This window comes from Erpetoichthys calabaricus, chromosome 12, assembly GCF_900747795.2.
Source record: "Erpetoichthys calabaricus chromosome 12, fErpCal1.3, whole genome shotgun sequence".
Taxonomy (NCBI): domain Eukaryota; kingdom Metazoa; phylum Chordata; class Cladistia; order Polypteriformes; family Polypteridae; genus Erpetoichthys; species Erpetoichthys calabaricus.
In genome coordinates, this window is record NC_041405.2 from 145,068,106 (window position 1) to 145,093,817 (window position 25,712).

The 25,712-nt window shown below is 41.4% G+C and overlaps 3 protein-coding genes across 4 annotated transcripts in view; 2 read left to right on the forward strand and 1 right to left on the reverse strand.

The window, feature by feature from the left end:
• LOC114662800 (BTB/POZ domain-containing protein 2) overlaps nucleotides 1–4,783 on the forward strand; it is a 37,304-nt gene extending 32,521 nt beyond the window's left edge. Inside the window, exon 9 of the mRNA XM_028816473.2 lies at nucleotides 3,844–4,783. Within this exon, the coding sequence (XP_028672306.2) occupies nucleotides 3,844–4,005 (162 nt within the window). The 3' untranslated portion in view covers nucleotides 4,006–4,783. The remainder of the gene's footprint in view (nucleotides 1–3,843) is intronic.
• A 1,207-nt stretch (nucleotides 4,784–5,990) lies between these two features.
• On the reverse strand, nucleotides 5,991–11,661 carry eef2b (eukaryotic translation elongation factor 2b). Its single transcript, XM_028816472.2, has 13 exons — nucleotides 11,515–11,661; nucleotides 10,311–10,525; nucleotides 10,031–10,212; nucleotides 9,706–9,917; nucleotides 9,143–9,321; nucleotides 8,841–8,946; nucleotides 8,378–8,630; nucleotides 8,098–8,293; nucleotides 7,395–7,761; nucleotides 6,950–7,303; nucleotides 6,683–6,865; nucleotides 6,433–6,565; nucleotides 5,991–6,283 (listed from the first exon to the last, which is right to left on the reverse strand). Exons 1-13 carry the CDS (start codon nucleotides 11,515–11,517, stop codon nucleotides 6,090–6,092), a joined length of 2,577 nt encoding a protein of 858 aa, XP_028672305.1. The 5' UTR covers nucleotides 11,518–11,661; the 3' UTR covers nucleotides 5,991–6,089.
• Nucleotides 11,662–21,326: 9,665 nt separating this feature from the next.
• Nucleotides 21,327–25,712, forward strand: part of LOC114662801 (cyclic AMP-responsive element-binding protein 3-like protein 3-A) — a 36,496-nt gene continuing 32,110 nt past the window's right edge. For both annotated transcript variants that reach the window (XM_028816474.2, XM_028816475.2), the window contains exon 1: nucleotides 21,327–21,485. In XM_028816474.2, the coding sequence (XP_028672307.1) occupies nucleotides 21,465–21,485 (21 nt within the window). In that variant the 5' untranslated portion in view covers nucleotides 21,327–21,464. The remainder of the gene's footprint in view (nucleotides 21,486–25,712) is intronic.

Sequence of the window (25,712 nt, forward strand, 5' to 3'; positions counted from 1 at the left end):
GCATCCAGTGCCAGAGGCAGCAAAACATCCCCAAAACATCTTAGAACCTCCACCATGTTTGACTGTAGGTACTGTGTTCTTTTCTTCGTAGGCCTCATTCTATTTTCTGTAAACAGTAGAATGATGAGCTTTACCAAAAAGCTCTACCGTGGTCTCATCTGTCCACAAGACGTTTGCCCGGTAGGATTTTGGCTTCCTCAAGTACATTTTGGCAAACTCCACTCTGGCTTTTTTATGTTTCTGTGTCAGCAGTGGGGTCCTCCTGGCTCTCCTGCCATAGCGTTTCATTTCGTTCAGATGTCAACGGATAGTTTGAGCCGACACTGTTGCACCCTGAGTCTGCAGAACAGCTTCAATAGGTTTTGACGTTGATTGGGGTTGTTTATCCACCATTCGCACTATCCTTCTTTGCAGTCTTTTATCAATTTTTCTCTTCCGTCCACGTCTAGGGAGATTAGCTACAGTGCCATGTCTTGTGAACTTCTTGATTATGTTGCACACAGTGGACAAAGGAACATGAAGATCTCTGGAGATGGACTTGTAGCCTTGAGATTGTTGCTGTTTTTCCACAATTTTTGTTCTCAAGTCCTCAGACAATTCTCTGCTCTTCTTTCTGTTCTCCATGCTTAGTGTGGCACACTCAGACACACAACAGAAAGGTTGAGTCAACTTTTCTCCATTTTAACTGGCTCCAGGTGTGACTGCTATATTGCCAGCACCTGTTTCTTGCTACAGGTGAGTTCAAACAAGCATCATATGCTTGAAATAAAACGATTTACCCACAATTTTGAAAGGGTGCCAATAATTTTGTGTGGCCCATTTTTGGAGTTCACATGATGTCAGATTTGGCTTTTTTTCTGTTTTTTTGTGTTGGTCCAATGCACACAAAGGAAATAAACGTGTATACAAAAACATTTGTAATTGCAATAATTTTCTGGGAGAAATGGTGCATTTTCTGGGAAAATTCCAGGGGTGCCGATAATTTCGGCCATGATTGTATGTATTTTAGTATTAAGCAGTGATTAAATAATTTTATACAACCCCATCAATGTATAATATGCCAATAACAATAGGATTTTTTTTCATGGGAATGGATTAATCGTGGGAAAAATTTGTTTGGTATACGTCCTGTTTGGTATAAGTCAAAGGATCTGGAACGGATTAAGGACGTATATCGAGGTACCACTGTAAATGAAAAAGTTAATTTGCCTTTACATCAGTTTACATTGGGCTTTTATTAAGTTGTTTTCAAATAAAGTGGCAGCTAAATTATATATTAAAAATTGTCTTTTTTCTTTCACCTTATTTGTAATGTCAGTACAATAAATTTTATAAAATGTGTGTGTGGAAGTGCCTAGAAGTAGGAAAGCAGTAAATGTGATGCTTGATATAAGCAGCCTTAAAGATGGCATTCTGCTCTTGCATGATAGAAAGTTGTGTGTGTCATATTGGCTAAGACCCTGACCATTAAAACATGAAGTTTCAAGTTTAGCTTCTGCCTTTGATTTGCTAGCTGTCCCTAAGCAAATTAATAATAATTCATTACATTTACATAGCACATTTCTCACTGCTCAAAGCGCTCTCCACACAGGGAGGAACCGGGAAGTGAACCCACAATCTCCTTACTGCAAAGCAGCAGCACTACCACTGCACCGCCTGTGATACATAAAAGATCACTGTATAGTGCAATATGCTTTTAAGGAATGAAGCACAGTCAGGTCAGGCTAAGTTCCTTTGGATAAAAGTGTGAACCAAATATTATATAATGTATAATTGTAATTTTAGGTTATAATTATGGATGCTATATGAATATTGTCCTACTCCATTTGTAAAAAAAAGGTGACTTATCTTAGTTGTGATTATGCTGTAGCTCACATTAAGACTGTAACTCACATTAGAGAACAGTTTGGTCCATCGAGCTCGTTAGCATGTCCAGTATCTCATCCAAAAAGCTATGCAAACGTCATGGCTGTCCGTTTCAGCTACATGTCTGGGTAGTTCCTTCCACATTTCTGACACTGTTTCCTGGTCACCCTAATTTCTGCAAGTCCTCAAATACAGTGGAACCTCGAGATACGATCACCTCTGTATACGAGAAATTCAAGATACGAGGAAAGTATGAGCGAAAAATTCAGATCTAAATACGAGCACTGCCTCACGTAACGAGCCACGAGCCAGGCTGTGGGTATAGCTCGCGGCTTAGCGAGGGGGCGTGGTAGCAGTAGCGAGCCGCAGGGCGATCTGCGGTGTCTGCATTTCTCACCTAAGTGCACAGGTGGGAAACTGCCCACATCCATGATTGTTCCTGTGGCTGATGGGCTGCAGCTGCCATGTCCTCCCCGCATATATAGAGAAGCGCGAGCCGGTTAAGGGGGAGAAGAAGTAAAAGAAAAGAGAGGAGAGAGAACGGAGGTTGCAGGAGGAGGCAGGAAGCAGCAGCAGTACGAGAAAGTCGGTGCGGGAGAGCGAGCGAGTGCAGGCTCGCGTGTAGCTGAACAGTGAGCTGAACAGGCGAGCCAAACAGCTGAAGCAGGACGGTGTAGAGAAGGTCAGCTGCATTAAGTGTCTCGCCTGTTGCAGAGCCTGCATGGGAGAAGCAGGTGAGACGCTGACACTAACAGAGAAGAAGCACCGGGGATTGTCATCTGTTTTTTAAAGACTGCTTCCTGTTGACGTTTTAACCTCGTGTTAAAGGATTGTTATTCTTGTGTATTTTAAACCTCCACTTCACAACTGTTTTAAGGATTATTTATTTAAAGATTTATTGAATGCTCTACTGCACTTTGGACACCTGTTTTGATTCTTTTAATAATCAGTTATATTATTTACCAGTGTTATTTATTAAAGGTAGACTACAGTATATTATTATTTATCAGTGTTATTTGTTAGGAAAATTGATTTTTATGTTAATATTTTTGGGGTGCGGAACGGATTAACTGGATTTCCATTATTTTCAATGGGGAAGTTTGTTCTAGATACAAGAAATTCGCTATACGAGCTCAGTGCTGAAACGAATTAAACTCGTAACTAGAGGTTCCACTGTACATGATTCACATTCAGACAGGGTTAAACCTGTAAATAGAGAGAAAAGAACTGCGATTGAATCTTCAGCCAAGCTGACAACACCCTACTGCAAATGTGCCAGTGTGACACATACACGGATGTTGTCTGTTAGACTGGTATGTTTACTTATGTAAAGTAGTGTCACGTCATTGTGATCGGCAGAGTGTCTGGCTGTGGCAGTGGAAGTCAAAAGTTGGCTCACATCAAAATGGTGTTGGCAAGTTGTACAGACACAAGTGTGAAATTTTATACTTGAACTAGGAAAGTCTAACATTTTAATTGGCCACAAATGGTTTTACTTTATATGACATTTAAGGCATTACTGTGCTCAGTGTTACTGCCTCCATGCCTTCCATCCATCACTTTATTTTGGGTGGGTTACTTCAAGGTTCTGTTCGAGTGCATCAAAGAGATGTTTAAAAAGGGTACATTAACAAAATAAAAAAATGATAGTGGCCAGTGAGTGTATATAACTATTATTAGGCACACCAGTTCAACTGCTTGTTAACACAAATATCTCATCAGCCAATCACATGGCAGCAACTCGATGCATTTCAGCATGGAGACACTATCAAGATAACCTGCTGAAGTTCAAACTGAGCATAAGAAAGGGGATTGACTGCATTTAGGAGCCTCTGGTCACCAGATAATGCCAGGCCCTTTGTGGTTCTTGTTGCCATTATTCATCTGGCATTCACGCCAGACACCTTACATTTTGTCATTTTATACTTACGGTAGGTAGAGAGCTATTTGGCTGATTGATGCGTTTCTCATTTGTAGGGCCCAGACTCCCACTATGGCACCAAAGGCTTGCGCAAGGTGATTCATGAGGCGGCCACAACAGGGGCCAAGACTTGCTTTACATTCTGCTACGCTGCTGGCAACAACAATGGCACATCTGTGGAGGATGGACAAATTCCAGAAATCATTTTCTATACATAGTTGTTTTAAGGATGTGAAAAGGGATTAAAAGAATTGCGGGTGCATCGGAAAGGGTAAGGGCAACACTGCAAAGGCGGCAGAGGATTCTGAGCAAAAGTTGACATCATTCCAAGGTCATCACCACTCCAAAAAGCTTGTGAGCAATTTCCAGTTCATTTGGTGGGGAATCGGACATTGGTCAGCGTGCAAGGAGAAGCTCCAGACAACCAAGTTCTAGTTTTGTGCCCAGCCCACCCCCACAGCACCTTGGTTGAGTGGATACAATCGTCAGAAATGTGTATTCTGCTCACTTGTCTTCCTGGAGATGGTGATCACCCCTTTTGCAGAGAGAGCTGACTGCAAGTGAAGTGGACATCTCAACAAAATGCATGGACTCTCCCACCCTCGCCTCAGAGCCCACTCAACTCTGGGCTCTTTTCTGCCTGTACTACACTTGCTAGAGAGTTAAATGCAAGTGGGTGGAGGATACTTGCGTGAACGTCATGCAGAATCCAGGTTTGGTGTGCACTTACTCCCATCAAGCAACAGGACCACCAGAAACTGCAGGTCCAAGGCCTGGATTTTAAAGGATACTGTGTGGTACATTTCCCCATTGACGTTTTAATTGAAGAATTTAATCTCTCCATTGAGGCACTTGTCTTTTGCCATGTGTATGAAATGAACAGGTTTGAAGTGCACATTTAACTTACTGAATGTAAACAGTTACATGCGTGTGTTCTCTGCACTGGCTTCTCATTATGAACTGTATATATTCATGAAAATAAAGGTTTGTGTTAAAAGTTAACCAGGGGCTGAAAGCTTCTCTTCCATGTATAAAAACGTGAGCAAATAGGCCTGGTTTTCTTTTGGAATGCACAAGAAACATACTGCTTGCCATATGAACAGTTGGAAGGGTTATAGCAGGTGGGAAGAGGCCAGGCCCACCAATACACACCTATATATTAGTTTCATGTATTTTTAGACATATTAAACTGAAGCCTGGCTGTGGTTTCCTTAGTGGTATTATCATCAAAAGGTGAGGAAGCAGTCCCCCTTGCAGTCATGCACAACACAATCTTAAGAAAATGGCCCACTTATAACCGTCTATAGTCATTTTCTTATATTTCAGTCATCAGATCAGGACAAATTGCCTGAAACCACAACATCTGGTCACTCTACACACAAATTTAATGGAAAAAGCTGTTGATGCTAAACATGGGCAAAGGATTAGTAATTTGGCAATTACTACTTCTAAAGTGTACATCATACCAACCACAATCCTTTTTGAACATCAATCACTTGTTTTTGTACTCTTAAACGGTCAATATCAGGTTTGTAGGCTATAAATACTTGGCTAATTTAAAGCATTAGGCTTCTGTTAACACCAGGTCTGAATACAGTTCAGGAACAGCAGGACTTTCAATATTAGATGCAGCCAGGGAGAAATAGCTTTTAAATTCTATCACCCTCATAATTCCAAGTATATGCTGTATTTAGAAATTATGACTCGCAATGCAAGGAGTGTCATCAGTTGTACAAAGTACATTCAGACCAAGTGACAGGCCACAACATGGGTGCAGGCCGTCTGCAGTAAAGCTTTACCCATTCAAAGCTATAAGGCCACAGGGTTCTCAAAACATCAGAAGCTGGCTAATGAGTTTTGCTGCACACCATGCTCTTACACCACCACATGGTCACCATGCATGGTCATCACATCATTGTTGCTGCACAATGAATTTTGTGAAAATTAAATGCAAAAAAAAAAAAAAAAAAAAAGTTCAAATATGGCAACTGAAATGCAGCAAGTTCTTCTGTTCACAAGATGCAAGTTGGGCAACACAGAAGGAGCTAAAAATCAAGTGTATGCCCAGCCTGCGCTTTAAAATGGAACCTTTGTACACCAGAGAGCAAATTCAAAGACAATTTTCTAAAGTCCCTCACACCACTGGAGGTGTTGCCCATGCCAGTCAAAAATGTTCAAGCTCAAAATTCAGCTTTAATCTTTATTTTCTTTTGGCAAGGTATATTTAAACAATTTCTAAACAAGTCCACAAGACTGGATGAGCAGAGATCACAAAGAACCTGCGCCCATCACCAGAGTTCAGTTACAGCTTGTCCAGGTAGTTGTCCAGGGCTGGAATGCCCTCCTTTAAGCCTTTGCGTTTACGGGTCTCTGCCACAACTTGAGCAGGTCGAGAAGATGCTTCGTAGGGGTCACCAGGCAGAATCTGCCAATGGTCAAATACACACTGAGGGAAGGCTTGGCCACCGGTGTTGGAGCGCAGGTCTGCAGTGAATCCTACAGAGAACAGAAACCAGAACAGGTAAGTTTCTTTATTTTCAGCTACTACTGAAAAGTACTCTGAGCCACTATCATTTAAGACTTTGATATATCAATGTTACCCAAGAAACTTGCAACAATGCATCATGGACAAACAATCAACTTACCGAAGGATTCATTTACAGGCAGGTAAGCCTTAACCACAAACATAGGAGTCCCAGCCACTTGTGATTCCTCAAACACATGGCCTCGTTTTCTGTTCAATACACCATAGATTCCTCCTACTACTTGCTCAGGACACTTGCACACACAAAAAAAAAAAAAAGGAAATCAATATCAAGACTGCGACAGGGCAACCAATCAAATATAGGACCCTATTTAAAAAAAAAAAAAAATAAATAAAAAAAACACACACACCTGAATCTCAACAAGATAGATGGGCTCCATGAGTCTGGGCTGAGCGGTCAATTGGCAGGCATATAGGACACGACGGGCAGTTGGGATGATTTGTCCACCACCACGGTGGATTGCATCAGCATGCAGAGTCACATCATGGATATCAAAGCGAACTGCTCTCATGTTCTCCTCACAGAGTGCACCCTGTCAAGACATTTTAAAAAAAAAAAAAGTTGAGCAGCGAGATACCAGACAAGGTTATCAACAATTAAATTGCCAAGTGCTCACCTCCTTTGATGCCCACTGGAAACCAGCAACCACACTGTCTTTAATTTCATTCAAATACTGAACTCCCTTAGTGACATCAACCAGGATGTTGGGTCCTGTGCCATCGGGTCCAAAGCACCAGATCTTTCGTGCCTCAGACACATCCCACTCATATTTCTCCGCTAAGTAGCGGGCACGAGCCTTAAGCTCTTGCCTTGAAGAGACATCCCCTTTGTCCACATCCTCTGCCAGACCATCAGGGAAGGGTCGGGCCTTCATGAACAGACGGTTGTGTTTATTTGGAGACTTGGAGAGACACATTTGATCAGACTCTGCACTCACAGTCTCTCTGTAGGACACAACTGGGTCAGATTTCTTGAAGGGGAAAAAAAAAAAAAGTTTTAGAAGATAAAGTTATAACTATCTCTACTGCAATTTTCAACATCCACGAATCTAAAAGATTTACCTTGAGTGGAATGCAGGCATGGTCCTCCTCTAGATCTTTAAGGCAGATCTCCAAGTGCAACTCCCCAGCCCCAGCAATGATGTGTTCTCCAGACTCCTCAATGATGCACTGCACCATGGGATCTGATTTGGCCAATCGTTTCAGCCCCTCTACCAGCTTGGGAAGATCAGCAGGGTTCTTTGCCTCCACAGCCACACGGACAACTGGGCTGACACTGAACTTCATCACCCTCATATTGTGGGATTGCTCAAATGTAGTGATGGTACCAGTCTTCACTAGAAATTGGTCAACACCTACCAGACCCACAATGTTGCCACAAGGGACATCTTCAATGGGCTCAACATAGCGACCCATCATAAGAATGGTTCTGTAAAAGGGGTGAAGAGGGGAGGGAAAAAAATAAATGGGGTCAAGACTCAAGCATATCAAGTACTCTTGAATTCACCCATTTTCTGAGTCTCTCCCTGCTAGTACAAGGTTACAAGCAGAAACCATCACAGGACACTAGCATGAGGCCACATTAATGCCAAGCCAGTTCAGTTGGTCAAGATAACGGACACCCTTGAATGCAGGAGAAAACCAGCATTAGCGAATAGCCATTAAAAAAAAAAAAAAATTTAAGGTGTGCCAAACACTACCTTGGACCTCAAATACAGATAATTGTGAACCCATCTGACATTTTCCCCACACAAACACTTCTCACCTCTGAATTGGCTTAAGGTACAGATCTTCCTTTTTCCCAGGTGTGTAGTTTGGTCCCATGATCCTAACCTTAAGGCCAGTAGAGACAATGCCAGAGAAAACTCTTCCAAAGGCATAAAAGCGTCCCTTATCACTAGTGGGCACCATTTTTGAGATATACATCATCAAAGGAGCTTTAGGGTCACAGTTTTTGATTCCTGAAAGATACCCAAAGGCCAGTAAATTTAGCAAACAAAGCCCACAACCTGGTAATTACTAGACTGAACATGTAGAAATTTTACCCATTGCTGCCTCGTCATCTCCAGGACCCTCGTACAGAAGTTCACAACGGTACCGTTGTGCAGTGACTGGAGAAGGCAGGTGGATTGTAATCATTTGCAGCAGTGCCTCTCCTGCTGGCAGCCAGCGACGCATTACTGCCTTCAGCAATGGTTTACCCTCCTTGTCCTTATCTTCACTATCAAGCTTAATGTCCAGCTTCTCAATCAGCTTAGCAGTTTCATCTTTCTTGAAGTTCATGATGGCATCAAATATCTAAGGGAAAAAAAATGGGACTTATTGCTGGACAAAACTCAAGTGACAGTTTAGGCAGTTTGTCAACTGCATCAGACAGAGAAATCATCACTAAAAAAGTCAGGTCAAAGTGAAGAATTCTGATCATCACACACAGATGCATCTGATTTTTATCACATTAGTCTCAAAGCTTGTGTACAAACAAAACTGCTGTTCATTATTGACAATCACCTTGAAAATAGGGTCCAGGACAAGTTGGCTGAAGGTACGAGGTAGCTTTTTACCATCAGGGGTTATTGCAGTCTTACTGAATTTGCCAGCAGATGGGTCAAAATACCTAAAGGAGAAGCGAGTCACAAAGAATCCGGTAAGGCAAGAGTAAACTGCTTCCACTGGGCTAAGCTCTGGACATTTCAAGCAGGAGAATGCCCATACACTCCACCAAATTCAGTGCCAACAACATAGGGGACTGTACTGATGATTTTCATTACAGTCTAGTACAGTCATTAAGTCTCTCTTGCCCATCTACTTACCGGTCTCCCCACAGCTTCTTCATCATGTCCTCCACCTTCTTGGCCCTCTCAGATGGTCCCAATTGAGCATCTCCCTTAGCAGCAAACTTGGTCACATACATTTCTGCAAACTGTTTCAGGGTGAAAGCCCAACCATGCAGCCCAGAGCCAAAACCAACAGTGCCAATCACTGGATCAATCTAATGGAAGAAGTTAAAACCAAAAATAAATACAAATTAAATAGAAGCGACCCCTAGTCTTCCAAAGGGCTGATCCTTGACAGCCTTAATTGAAAAAATTCATTCTGCTCCAGGTAGACCTTATACCCAGTGTGATCATAAATTACAGTTCCCTACAAAGCTTTTAATATTTACTCAGTAGTTTACATATTAAACATTAAATATCTGAGACTACTAAACTCAAAACTGTCATTGGATATGCAAGATGTCTTAAAAAGCCTTGTGCTTCTGAAAAACTTTACAAATGAAGTTAATGAATGGGTGTGGGTGACATGGGTGAGGCACTTAAACTGGAGAGTGTGCTACAGTTCATTTGCTGTTTTACTAAGTCAATCTAATACACACCATGATGTTACCCATGGGGCCTGCCTCATCCTCGCCATAGGTGGAGATGATGACGTTGACATTCTCCACGATACGCTGGAAAGTCTGGTAAAGTTCCTCTGGTTCCAGCTGCAACTCGAGCAATGCCCGGTCCATTTTGTTCATCATAAGCACCGGCTTTATACGCTCGGCGATAGCCTGGCGCAACACTGTTTCCGTCTGCACACATACACCTGCATGATAGGTAAAAAAAATTTACAATCAAAATTTAAAATTGTTGCAATAAGAGTAAAGCTTGTTACAGAAAAGTCAAATTAGTTATTCTACCTTACCCATAATCCCTTACCTGAAACACAGTCAACAACCACCAAGGCACCATCAGTAACACGCAAGGCAGCAGTCACTTCTGAAGAAAAGTCCACGTGCCCTGGTGAGTCGATCAGGTTGATGAGGAAACCAGACCCATCTTTGCTTTGCTTGATGAAGGCCATGTCATTGTCAGTCAGCTCATAGAACATAGAAATTGCACTTGAGGAAGAAAAATGTGAAGATGGGAGATTTCAGGCATTTAAGTTTTAGGAGGCATCCACACATTACATGTAAAACAAAGCACTAATGAAACTCACGTGGATTTGATGGTGATGCAGCGTTCCTGTTCATCCTTCCTTGTATCAGTAAACCTGGTCTCTCCAGCACGTGCAGATGCGATGATACCAGCTTTGGAGACCAAAGAGTCTGTCAGTGTGGACTTCCCATGATCCACATGGGCAATCACAGACATGTTACGGATGTTGGACTTTTTGTCCATGATTGCCCGGATCTGGTCTACTGTAAAGTTCACCTGAACGGCAAAAAAAACATACAGGTATGAGTCACATAAGCCATCACTATGAGTCACATAAGCAACACTGAAACAAATGGAAACTTAAAAATAGAACAGAAATTAATGATTAAGCACACACCCAGAATTCCATCCAACTTAAACAGAACAAAACTCCTCTGACAAAGCCAGCTGACTGGTACCTCCAATAGCTCACATCACTAAACACACACAAACATCGGATTTCAAGCAGTCCCCTTTATAACTCGCTGAACTCAAAGCTAACCCGGGGATTAAATACCTCATTTTACCATAAAATCCGATACTATATCCCTGTAAAGAAATCGGGCACTGCGACATTTCTGAAGCCGAAATGCATTACGTAATAGCTAGATTGTGCCATGTTAGTTGAGAACAGGCAGGAGAGGCCCAGATCTCAAGGCCGTTTGATAACTGGCCACCTAGCACTGCGGAGTTCTACAAACGGTTAAAAAACATAACGGCATAACGTTCTCTTTTCCCCTCCAGCAGAATACTAGAAATTGGACATCACCCGCGATGGCCTCCAGAGCCATCATTACAAATCAAAAACCTCGCGCTATTCATCACACTTCCCACACCGGGTCCTCGTCGGCCTTCAGAGCGCGGGTGTGGAGCTGAATGTGTCGCATTTCATGACCAAACTAGTCTGAACATGCCAAGGACGAACACGTAAAACCAAGGAGGACCAGTAACGCTTTGAAATCATAATGGCATCTCGAAATGTAAAGTAAAACGTCGACATAGGCTACTCAGCCACTGGTACCCCGAAACAACACAATGCAGAGCCCTCCGCCTCAACCCGGGTCTGCGTCAGGGCGGCTGCCATCTTGCGCAGACGCCGGCACCCTTTGTGCCGTCGGACATTTAAAAGTACGCAAAAAACATTCGAATCGCTTTAAAAATGGTTTTGTGTGAGCTTAGAGAAAAGATGATAAAGAATAAGTTTTGGGGACTCGATTGTCACTCACCATGATGTCGGATGGCTGTGGATTTCCTTGCCAAGCCGGATCGCTGCCCACCGTTATGGGGACAGGCAGGAAAGAGGCCGCTGACGTCAGCTACGGTGCTTTTATAAAGCGGGCTGGCGCGCAGCCGATGACGTCGTCGAACTCGCGCACGGAAACCATGCCGAGTGGCATATCGTGCGCGCTCCAGCGTCCGTACGTACATAATAAAGAGTTACGCAGAGGCGTCGAGTTAATTCCGGATGATGAAATATTTAGGCACTGCAGTAGTAAACCGAACCTAAAAAACAAAACACAACACGAAAGGCCATCCATTTTCCGAATCCGCTTAATCAGATCGTAATACCAGGAAGAATGGCTCTGTAGCTGGAGAACTGGGCGCAAGGTAGCGCCGTTCCGCCTTTAAAAACACTCCGTCCGCTTTTAGCTTAAGAGCTCTTTCACTTTTGCCCGTAGCATTTTTATTTTTTTCATGTTTTAAGTTGGTAAAAGATAAGTGACTGAAACTTAACCGAATGCAGAGAATGAAGATTAAAACTGACATGTCGAATCGGGGGCAAAAAACGAGGAAATTAGGAAAATGACCTCTTCAAAGTTATTTATTTCGATCCCATGGTCCATTCTATGGTTTGGTGGCTACATTCTAAGCAACATGAGGAAACTTTAGAATTGTATTTATTTAAAATTTAAATATATAGTGAATGGCGTTTTCCATACAAAGTAAATGTATTTATAAAGTATACTTTAATATACAGAAATATATATTATCAAATCTGTTGAACTAATTTACTCTAACTATACTGTACTAGTTGAAGTACCCAGTGTTGCCTGAGTATATTTGTAAAATGGATTAAGTTATGAAAGCAAAGGTTTATGTGTTTTTTAAATGGTGACCCTCCAGTTATTGCTGTTGGTCAAATCCGTCATCCATACTGCTGTTATCAATGTCTCTGGTTTCGTGAGTTGAGATTTTGTTTCTCTTTGGATCGACTGAACTCTAGAATTGCGTTAACTCCTTGCAGGGTTGTAACCGTAAATGCTGTCATATCTGACTCATTCTCATTCTTCAAGGTGGACAGTTCATAGCGCTTAAATTATGAAGAAAAGCCAAGCAAAATGACACCTTTTATTGGCTAACTAAAAAGATTACAATATACAAGCTTTCAAGGCAACTCAGGCCCCTTCTTCTTGCTGGCTAACTAAAAAGATTACAATATGCAAGCTTTTGAGGCAACTCAGGCCCCTTCTTCAGGCAAGAAGAAGGGGCCTGAGTTGCCTCGAAAGCTTGTATATTGTAATCTTTTTAGTTAGCCAATAAAAGGTGTCATTTTGCTTGGCTTTTCTCTACATTCATAATGGCTAACACGGTACAACACCCTAGTACTGAAGAAAAGCTGACAAAGCAGGAGTTAAAACAACAACCCTCGATTCTCCTTTGTGTTTCATTGCACTTTGCCTCTCGATCAGGCCCCATCCAACACCTCCTTGCAAGAGCACTCAATACTTCTTTTTAAATTACAGTAGGTAGAAGCATCATGAGGCGGTGACCAGGTAAGTAATGTTACGCTCTGGTCATTTTGTCGGCTACTCTTGCTTCAGTCTTTTCAGTGTTTCACTTGCTGTCAGCCAGCAGGTGGCACTGCTATGCAAATTGTAGCACACAAGAAAAATGAATCTACTGGGGATTCCCCCCCCCCACTCAAAAGCCTGAAAAGTAGGAATGGATATATATTAAATAATAATAATACATTTTATTTATTCATAGGTGCCTTTCTAAACACTCCAGGACACTGAGCAATAGATAAAACACACATTATAAACAAAACTAAAATACAAAATTTAAAACCAGACAGAGCAATTGTAGTCAAAGAGAAAAAGCAGTCTTAAACAAATGATTTTTAAGTTTAGATTTGAAAAGTGAGAATGAGTCAATATTTCTAAGCTCAGATGGTATCGAGTTCCAGAGCTGGGTAGCAGAACAGCTGACCGCCCCGCTCTCCATAGTGGTAAGACGGACGAAAGGGACAGTTAAGTAGATGGAGGAAGAGGATCTAAGGGTACAGGAGTGAATGGCAACATGGAGAAGGTCAGACGGATATGGAGGGGCAAGGTTGTGGAGAGCCTTAAAAGTTAAGAGAAGAACTTTGAAATCAATGCGGAACTTAACTAGAAGCCAGTGAAGCTGCTGCAAGACGGGAGTGATATGGTGAATAGAGGGGGTTCTAGTAATGATGCATCTAATCAGGATGCCTCCTGGACGCCTCTCTGGTGAGGTGTTCCGGGCATGTCCAACCGGGAGGAGGCCCCGGGGAAGACCCAGGACACGCTGGAGGGACTATGTCTCCCGGCTGGCCTGGGAACGCCTCGGGATTCTCCCGGAAGAGCTAGAAGAAGTGGCCGGGGAGAGGCAAGTCTGGGCATCTCTGCTCAAGCTGCTGCCCCCGCGACCTGACCTCGGATAAGCGGAAGAGGATGGATGGATGGATAGTAATGATGCGGGCAGCTGAATTTTGGACCAGTTGAAGAATATAAAGAGATTTGTGAGAAACACCAAAGAAAAGGGAATTGCAATAATCCAGATGAGAGGTGACACGGCTATGAACAAGGAGAGCAGTGGTGTGGGGAGAATACGATTCATGTTACGCAGGTGGAAATATGCAGACCGGGAGATATTATTGATGTGGGACTGAAAAGATAAAGAGTACTGTCAAGGATGACACCCAGACTCTTAATTCCTCTGTCTCCCCTTCCCCAAAAGTTATCAGTAACCAATGAAAAATGATCAGTTTTGGATAATGTTGATGTTGTACTAATGAGGAGAACCTCAGTTTTGTCACTGTTTAATTTAAGAAAATTTGAAATTTAATTTCTGCTATACAATCAATAACCGAGGAAGGTGGAAAGGAAGAAGTAGGTTTGCTAGTGAGGTAGAGCTGGATCTCATCAGCGTAACAGTGGAAGCTAATGTTATATTTACAAAAGATATTGCCAAGGGGAAGGAGGTAAATAATGAAAAGGAGGGGCCTCAGGACAGAGCCCACCTGAAGTAACAGCAGTGGGTTGGGATGTGAAAGTTTTAAGCTGAATTAACTGAGTGCGGCCTAAGAGATAGGATCTGAACCAATCTAGTGGAGTGTGGGTAATGCCAATCGAAGATAATCTATGTGAGAAGAGTAGTGTGACAAATAGTGTCAAAGACCACACTCAGATGAAGAAGGATGAGAATAGTAATTAAATCAGAGTCAGCAGCCATAAGGAGGTCATTAGTAATTTTGATAAGTGCCGTTTCTGTACTATGGAGAGGGTGAAAATCAGACTGGAACTGTACATACAGATTATTTTGAGATAAATGAGAATAAAGTTGACCAGACAAAACTGTCTGTAATGAAATAAAAGTCAGAGTAAATTTAAGAATCACCGCTTTTTTTTTTTTGTATTTTCCATAACATCCCAACTTTTTCTGATTTTGGGTTGTAGATTGATGGGCAAAAATGGCAAACGTAACCATTTAAAGTGAAATTTACAACACAATAAAGTATGCAGAAAGTGAAGGGGTCTAAATACGTACTTAATGAATTCAGCTTATGTGGAGATTTCACCATCTTTGTATCTCCTCAGGGTGATGTCCCCCTCAGTCACACATCCTAACTGAGACAGCAGCTGCTGGACTTGAGATGACTTCTCGGCCACTGTACCAAAAGCTCCTTCTCACTTTATTCCCAAAAGCATCAATGTGCTTGTTGGTTTTCGTAACACAGTTAAAACTGATAGGTTCTGTTCTGCTCACGATGTACTGCTTAGTAGTTCTTCCACACCAGAAAATGTCAGAGTCTCGTTGATCAAATAAACTGGAAGGCCTGTTATAGGCAGAGGAGGAGGTTAGGAGCAGACGCTGATACAGCGCATTGCCGCACCCACCACATGACAAAGCTACTCAGGATCCCAGATTAGGACCCGAGTGCAGCCATGTGATGGGTGACACCTCAGCACCACCCTAGTTCAGATGGAGTGGAACACTGGGATGTTTTTTATGGTGGCCGGAGTGCCAGTTCTTCCACCAATCTCCAGGTTTTTCCCTGCAGGTTGGAGGGCCTACAAGTAGGGCTGGATGCAGATTAAGGTCATACCCAGGACAGAGCAATTGCAGGTTAAGGGCTTTGCTCAAAGGGCCCAATGAAGTACAGTCACTTTTGCCATTTATGTGATTCAAACCGGCAACCTTCCGATTGAGAGTGCAGGTTAGAGCCACCACTCCGGCAGAGGGCTGCAGTCTTTTCACCAAGCAGTAGCCATTGACCTTCTCCTGGATGAGAGAAAGGCCAGGGTTAGGGACTGTAATTGCACTTGCACCAAAATTCACGGTGGTCCGCTGGAGCCAATCCCAGCCAACACATGACGCAAGGCAGGAACAAATCCCGGGCAGAGTGCCAGCCCACTGCAGGGCACACACCCACCCACCCAGGGAAAATTTTAGGATCGCCAATCCACCTAATCTGCATGTCTTTGGACCGTGGGAGAAAACTGGAGCACCCGGAAGAAACCCATGCAGACATGGAGAGAACATGCAAACTCCACTCAGGGAGGACCTGGGAAGTGAACCCACGTCTCCTAACTGGGAGGCAGCAGCGGTACCACTGCACCACCGTGCCACGCTGCACTTGTTTGTTCTGTGGCCAAATGCATGAAGAACAAATAACGTGATATATCAATATATATAAAAAAATCTGGAGCGTTCTCCACTCGACCTTCTCGTATACGTAGAGATGATATATTAATTGTATGAATATGTCAGCTTGTGAAACAAAACATGTACCTGTTTAAATTTCAAGTTTATTTGATAGTTCTTTTACCTGATTAGATGCATTTCCAATTACAGTGTTATTTTGTGCTTGTACCATGTAATTTGGTTGCATTGCTGATGAGTTATATCTCTCTATTTTAATAAAAAAATCCTGAGATGAGACTTTCTCAGAGAGACACTTTCAGGTCCTGCGAGACGAGACTTTGTACCAAGAGAGTTAACCACACGTGGGGCCGGAAATAAAAGAGTAGATGACAAAGTAGAATATCGTAAAGAGGTTCAAAGACATTGGCGCGATACACATGCAGAGCAGGTTAGAGATAATGGAAGTATGGAAATTTGAAAGTCTCAAAAAAATGATAGTAAAGATCACATTAGCGGAAACAAACAGAAATGATTACTCAGCGAAATAACGGAACAACGAAAAGAGATCGAATATATGGACACAGGTGATATGACAGACGTTTGTAGACTTTGTTTGCCTTTAAACTTTAAGTCGGAAACTTGTAGATCGTCTAATTCGTGTTGCCATCGGGGAAAAGTAGTGTTTCTTCCCAATGAAGAGGCGTATCTGCGAGAATTAAAAGATTTGTTGTTTGGTGAAAGTGAAATAATCCACAAACACAAGCGGCAGAGACGCGAAGTGGCTGGCATGTAGTACAGGCCAGGGGGGTTGGCGAGTGAAGCAAGCAGGGGACGAGGCCCCTAGTAACAGTTAAAAATAACAATACGTGTAATGTAGTTAATAAACTCTGACTTAATATGATGAATATTTAGATATTCCCCAAACTATATATTATGCTAGCCCTGTCTTTGACTCTTTTATTCTGTTTATATGACCAATCAGATCGTAAATATGTATGCAACTGATTCATTTTTTTCTGCCTTTGTGATGCGGTTTGCTTTTTGACTCTCATTTTCAAATAAAAAATTAAATGTAGGTAATAAAAAGAAGTTCTGGCAATCCAAAAAATATGAAAAATGAGGAGAAACAGCACAAAATTGATGAGTGATCAAAACATATATGAAATACAATCCGTGGAATTAAACGTAAGGACAGAGGTAAATGGTTAGCATAAATCAGAAAGGTACGGTATGTGCAGTAAATTTCAAAATTTTAAAGAATATCTATACTTCAATTAAAAATGATCTCTTACTGGAAAAGTTATGAAGTAATGATTTCATTAATCGTAATATATATTACCAGTAACGGCGTACTGCACGATAAGTGCAGTGAATACACTTGACTTGACCATACTCCGCGCCCGTACCCATGCGCTGCATGGCATCCCTGCTGCCCACTGCCAAGAGCTGATTCTGCAATAAAATAAAATAAAAATAAATACAGCAATAATTTCAAAACTATTCGCTTTTAATATAAAGCTGTATTGCACAGTTTCAGGGTAGTATACTGTATGTGTACCAAATTTCTGGCTACAGCTTATTTGATTTTTGACCTTGACCTTCCTGGGTTGATCTTTGACCTTGGAGGTCAATTATCACCCTGAGAGCAGACAGTAGGCATCAGGTAGTGTATGTGTACCAAATTTCAGGTCAATTGGTCAAACGGTTTGTGAGCTACAGGTGATTTAAAATCCTGGACAGACAAACGGACAGCATATTATATAAGAAGATTAAATTAGTTCAAACAACCACCATAATTAGCGATAAAACTATTTTTTTTCATTGACAAAATAATTTGTAACTATGAAAAACAAACTTACCAACTGTTACTGTTCATTTGTAGCCAATCATACGTGATAAGTACTGAACAGAAATACTAACACTGAGTTGTGTAAGTTCACCGATGAATTGACAATCTTCTGTGGAAATTCATTCAATTTAGAAATGTGCTCATGTAAAAGTACCACTTCCTGTTGACGTATGGTACCCAAAAGGTGATAGAAAACTAACATTTTGATATAACATCCATATGCCAGATTTCATTTATCTAACTCAAAGCATTCTCAAGTTATCGTGTTTCCATACATACGCAAAGATAGACACACACACAGACATAACTGCAAAATGGTCACAACATGTTCAGGAGTGCATGAAACATGGAGATTAATCAAAATCTCGAGGTCGATTTTTTTCGCGATTACTATACGTTCTCTATACTATGTATACTTCTTCTTTCCGCTGCTCCCTTTACGGGTTGCCACAGTGGATCATCTTCTTCCATATCTTCCTGTCCTCATCATCTTGCTCTGTCACCCCCATCACCTGCATGTCCTCTCTCACCACATCCATAAACTTTCTCTTAGGCCTTCCTCTTTTCCTCTTCCCTGGCAGCTCTATCCTTAGTATCCTTCTCCCAGTATACCCAGCATCTCTCCTCTGTCCATGTCCAAACCAACGCAATCTCGCCTCTCTGACTTTGTCTCCAAACCGTCCAACTTTGAGCTGACCCTCTAATGTACTCATTTCTAATCTTGTCCATCCCCGACACACCCAATGCAAATCTTACGAAAGTAAAAAAATAGAATGTCTGTCTGTCTGTCTGTCTTCCATTAGTTGCTTCCATTAGTCTGTCTTTTCACAGTTGCTCTGTAGAACCACACAGTCAAGATAGATACTTTGGAACCCAAAATTTCGACCTTGGAGGTCCCAGTGGATTTTTTTTCTTGTGTGCTACATTTTGCATAGCAGTGCCACCTGCTGGCTCAGAGCAAGTGAAACACCTGAAAAGACAGAAGCCAGAGTAGCAGACAAAATGACCTCCAAAAATGATAATGCTTTTATCTACTGTACCATCAAAGGAGTATCAAGTGCCTTTCTACCTAGCTGTGTATCTTTTATACGTGCACCTTTCACATCAATCTCTCTGTCTACTGTAATGTAAAAGGACTATCATATGTTGTATCATATGTTGTTTCTATCTGTGTATCTTGTATGTAGTGCCTTTCATTATCTATCTATCTATCTATCTATCTATCTATCTATCTATCTATCTATCTATCTATCTATCTATCTATCTATCTATCTATAGTGCCTTTCATATCTATCTATTATATAGTGCCTTTCATATCTATCCATTATATACTGCCTGTCATATCTATCTAACTGTCTGTCTATCTATTATATAGTGCCTTTCATATCTATTATATAGTGCCTTTCATATCTATCTATCTATCTATCTATCTATCTATCTATCTATCTATCTATCTATTTATCTATCTATCTAGCAGGTGTTGTGCTCTTGTCAGTCTATCATTTTTTCTTCTTCATTCCTTCTCCATGTCCACGTTGTAGTCTTGTCACGACTGCGCTACTGCAACTCCCTTCAGGCAGGAGCACCAGCATGATTCCAAATGCAGTGGCACGTCTTGTGTTCATCCAGCTGAGGAGGGCACATGTCACTCCTCTTTACAGGTCACTTCACTATGTCCCTCCAGTAACTCACATTAAGTTCAAATCCTTGGTGCTCACCTGCAGAGTAGTCGGTGGGTCAGCGCAGTTTTATATCTATGGAGACACTTGTGAGGTCCTACACTCCTTCTCATCCACTCAGGCCTGCTGATGAATACCATCTAGTGGTGCCACCTCTGTGTGGTATCAAATCTCAGTTCAGACTCTTCTCATTTGGTGGAACGAGCTGCCCACCTCCATCCAAACTGCTGACTCCCTCATTGTGTGTCTTATGCCCAGTGAACTTCTGTCTAGTTGATAATGGCTTTGATTGGTTCTTCTAAGCAAGAAAGTGTGACTAGCATTGTTTTGCATCTTGTTGTGAGCTCTTCAGCTAGGATGATCAATTTTGTACCCTTGTCCTGTCACACTTGTCCCCAAACAGTCCTCCAGACTGGTGTTTACATGTCCCCCTGGTCTGTAAGTGACTTTGGACATACGCATTGGCTAAGCAAATGTAAATATTGCTTCTCTTCTCTCCCACCCGAAGGCCAGAAGTCTGCCAATGTACCCAGCAGAGGGCGCCCCCACCAGGCACCTGTATCAGTCATGACAAGTCCAAGCTCAAGGTTAACTTGTGTGAGCCATTCAGAACAATGGCCAGCACTTCATTGAGTGACACCCGCTGGGGACACGTCTGTCATCCCTCAGCCTCACCCAACAGCCCGGAGAGGCCACTGCAGGTGAAGCCACCATAAACCGTATTAGTCTTTCCATCCCGGGTGACTCGGCCAGTGACATTATGTGCCTGAGATATGCAATTAGAGGCTGAAGGTACTGGCTGATATGGACGCCTCCGCCCACCCTTTCCCTAATCTAACACAAATCACCCCTAATAAAGGCTGAATCATTTTATTTCAGATCTGGTCACCTGATGAGACAAGAACACTCGACTTGAACATTGCACTTTGGCCCAAAGTAATTTCCTTCTCATCAGTTTAGTGTATTGCCAGTTGGTGCCAAACCTACAAACTCCAACACCCGACTCCAGGACCTCATGCCTACACAGTGCTGGGCACCTTCACTAGCCCACTGTCCTCCTCATAGATGGACAAGGAGAATTTGGAGCACCCCCAACCACCAGCAGCGCAGGGCACGTCTGTCCTGTCAAACATGACCAATGGAACAAAGAGCAGCTTGACCAGTAAGGACAGTCTGACCCCAGAGCTGGTCAGTGCATTCTGATGCCAGTTCTCTTCCTGCCAGGTCTGAGTTTTGACCCCAAGAAGTGGACTCCTCTGTCTGTGATGTCCAGGAAAGCTGACTATTAATTTTAGCAAAGCCATGATGTCATGTGTTTATAATGTGTTTGTTGTGCAAAATCCTCCTCTCACAAAGATAAAAAACACTCTTGGTGGTGCCCGGGGGCATTTTGTATGGCGCTGCTTTATCAAACTGTGTCAGAGTTCAGCCAGCCATCAGCTTTTTGTACTTTGGACCTCCCAGGCTTCTCTGGAACTGGTGCCATCAAGACCCGCAGCGATCCTCAGACACAATCCGCTTCCTCCGCTCCCATTGGTCAGCAGGAGATGCCAGTCATTAAGTGCTGCCCTGAGCTACACCTTCATGCCCAGTGACAGCCTATCAGGACCCCTACAGGTGTTGCAATCCCCCCCAGTGCACTTTCTGTCCCGTTGGAGTTTAAACTTTGTCATCAATTCCAGACGGAGCTTTGACAGAATCGGTGAGAGGGGCCACAGACTCACAAGTGACCAACCTCTGGGCAGCAGAAACTGGAGCCATGGCGCTTACTGTTAGTGAGGTGAGCTGGTGTGCAACGTGTGGGCTGGCTGGTCCGGCAGTTCTGGGAAACGAGATCTTTATATCTCATGTCTGCTTGTGTAAATCAGTGGGGGGGCAAGAATCCTGGGTGGGCTCCTGCCTCACAAAGATGCTGCCAGTGTGGGCTCGGGCCCACTGCGTCTCTTATCTGGTTAAAGAGTGTTGTGTTCATTTGTGTGGATTGTGTGTGTAGGGCGCCTTCATTTGTACCGTGGGATCTGCACGAGGCGGTGGGCTCCAGGCTTTATGTTCATATGTCAGTTGTGTCAGTTTGTACAAATCATTGTTTATCAGAATCGTTTCCATTTTCTACACATGTAGTATATATATGATTTGCCTGTTACATATTTGATTTGTGTTCCACAGGTGAACTATACTTCCCTTTATTCTGTCTTTGTGGTTGTTGTCTTATTGTGCATTGTCTGTTAGTGTTTTGTGTTCTGGTTTTTCTTTTACTGTATCTGTTTGTTGCTGAACAGACTTATAATTGTTCCACTAAAGGTCTGTGTTTTGGCGCTTCAGTTCTCGTGTGTGTCCAGCCTATGGGTGGGGGTGTAATGTGTTGAGATGAGCCACTTTGTCATTTGTTGTGTGGTTTGTGTCAGTCTGTGTTGTGTGTCTTAACTACGGGCATGTGGGCAGGCAGTGTGGCGAACTGGGGTTCAAATCACACCAGTGACACTGTGGTACCCTGAGCAGGTCACGTCACCTGACTGGGCTCCAACTGGAAAAACAAAAGAAATGGAATCAGCCGTACAGTATCTCAAAAGTAGCAAGTCATCTTGGAGGAAGGTGTCAGCCAGATAATGGACAGATTAAAGATAGACAGATATGAAAGGCACTATAAGATAGATAGATAGATAGGAAAGACACTATATAATAGATAGATAGATAGATAGATAGATAGATAGATAGATAGATAGATAGATAGATAGGAAAGACACTATATAATAGATAGATAGATAGATATGAAGGCACTATATAATAGATATGAAAGGCACTATATACTGTAATAGATAGATAGATATGAAGGCACTATATAATAGATAGATAGATAGATATGAAGGCACTATATAATAGATATGAAAGGCACTATATACTGTAATAGATAGATAGATATGAAGGAACTATATAATAGATAGATAGACAGATATGAACGCACTATATACTGTAATAGATAGATATGAAAGGCACTATATAATAGATAGATAGATAGATATGAAGGCACTATATAATAGATATGAAAGGCACTATATAATAGATAGATAGATAGATAGATAGATAGATAGATAGATAGATAGATATGAAGGCACTATATAATAGATACATAGATAGATATGAAGGCACTATATAATAGATATGAAAGACACTATATACTGTAATAGATAGATAGATATGAAGGAACTATATAATAGATAGATAGACAGATATGAACGCACTATATACTGTAATAGATAGATATGAAAGGCACTATATAATAGATATGAAAGCCACTATATACTGTAATAGATAGATAGATAGATAGATAGATAGATAGATAGATAGATATGAAGGCACTATATAATACATAGATATGAAAGGCACTATATAATAGATATGAAAGGCACTATATACTGTGATAGATAGATAGATATGAAGGCACTATATAATAGATAGATAGATAGATATGAACGCACTATATACTGTAATAGACATGAAAGGCACTATATAATAGATCTGAAAGCCACTATATACTGTAATAGATAGATAGATAGATATGAAGGAACTATATAATAGATAGATAGACAGATATGAACGCACTATATACTGTAATAGATAGATATGAAAGGCACTATATAATAGATATGAAAGCCACTATATACTGTAATAGATAGATAGATAGATATGAAGGCACTATATAATACATAGATATGAAAGGCACTATATAATAGATATGAAAGGCACTATATACTGTGATAGATAGATAGATATGAAGGCACTATATAATAGATAGATAGATAGATATGAACGCACTATATACTGTAATAGACATGAAAGGCACTATATAATAGATCTGAAAGCCACTATATACTGTAATAGATAGATAGATAGATAGATAGATAGATAGATAGATAGATAGATAGATAGATAGATAGATAGATATGAAGGCACTATATAATACATAGATAGATATGAAAGGCACTATATAATAGATATGAAAGCCACTATATACTGTAATAGATATGAAAGGCACTATATACTGTAATAGATGTGAAAGGCACTATATAATACAAAGATAGATACAAAATGTACTATATGATTGATTGATAGATGTAAAAGATTACATATGCTAGATACAAAAGGCAATATGTGATAAATAGATAGATAGATATGAAAGGCATTATATAGTAGATACGAAAGGCAATATGTGATAGAAAGATACAAAAGGTACTATATGATAGATAGATAGATAGATAGATAGATAGATAGATAGATAGATAGATAGATAGATAGATAGATGTTAAGGGCACTATATAATATATAAACACTATATAATGGTTACATAGATAGTATGGTGTGGTGGTTAAGGCTTTGGACTTCGAACCCTGACATTGTGGGTTCAGATCCTACTACTGACACTGTGTGACTCCGAGGAAGTCACTTCACTTGTCTGTGCTCCAGCTGTAAAATGAAATGTGACTAATTGTATTTTAAGTCCCGTAAGTCGCCTTTGGTTAAAGATGTCAGCCCAGTAATAAGGAATAACATGTCAGGCTGTGCAGTCGGCACTCGACACCTCCGATTCCTCTTGACTAACAGATTGAGTGTTTTTGTTGAAAGCCCACAACATACAAGACACCAGGCATTTCATGGCTGCCAAGAGGAGCCTCTGCCACTTCTGGATGAAAACGCTACTGTCTTTTCAAGCCTTTTTTGAATTATTACTAAGGTGTTTACTTTTCATAACACTAAAACCGCTGATTTTTGCTTCACATCCTTTTTCTCATCAACATCTTCTACACTGCGGTGACATTGGTAATTTTTCGTCTGCTGTGACTGTAAAGTTTTCAAAAACTGCCAAACTTGTTAAAAGTCTTCCTACTGTGAATTTGTGCATGAGGCTTAAACTTCAGTAAATTTGTTATATTTTGAAAAAAAAAACAGATCACTTTTCAATATAAATTAAAACGTATCATGAAAAGAAATAAATAATTTGGCCGAATTGGTACATGTGAAATTGCACATTTTTACACGTTTTATTACAATTTGTCAGTACGTTCTTTCCTGATATCTGCTTCCGACTCCGCGGTCCTGGCGGTATGACGGGCTGCTCTTTAAAATGTAAACCTAACGGAGTTGTCTTATATGTGACGTGCGTGTGTTGGAGTGTTCGTGTGTGTATTCTTGCATTTCTATAATAACACAAATATTGTGGTTTTTTTTTTCTGTTCTGGACACATTAAACCGCACTGCACTATTAACACACTGGCTCTTTAACGGCGCTTTATGGTTCTTTACCGGGTAGCGTGGTCCCTCATCGAGCCTTTGCTTGACCAAGAAGCCCCATTTCATTCTGCGACGGTTCTATTCAATAAGGGCACGCACAAAAAGGCGAGCTTCAAAAGGGCGACCTCAATTGGGCGCGGCGACAAATGTATTACAGAAAATGTATTAGATAAAGGCAATGATTGAACGTATAAAAAGACTAAAGCAAGAATATTAAAACATTCGCTCAACTGAGGTCGCCCTTTTGAAGCTCGCCTTTTTGTGCGCGCCCTTATTGAAGGATACCATTCTGCGACGGGTTCTTTGCACATTTGCTTCGTTGTGCTTTGAAAAACTACGTGACATGCAGAAAAACGGAAACGTTTACAGTATGGTGGGCTACATAAAGGGGACTAACAGAATAAGAAAAGCCGAACTTAGCCGGAGTTACTTTATGTAAGCAGTGAGAGTCCTTTTAAAATCGGGAGCCATTGGGGTGTCGCAGATCTTTTCCCATCTCTTTATGACTATTTAAAGTATGGAGCCTGTTACAGGGCGAAATAAATGAAATTCATTCTAGAACCTTCATGTGGGTGGGTTCATTTGAGAAACTAAAATGGTTCCCCGCTGGCATCTTTTATTTTGAAGAGTGTATGCGATTTGTGAGACCCTCGCAGCGTGTCTGTCACGATTGGTGTTGTGTCCTTTTAGCAGGTGTGTGTTTTTTGTGTAGTATAATGAG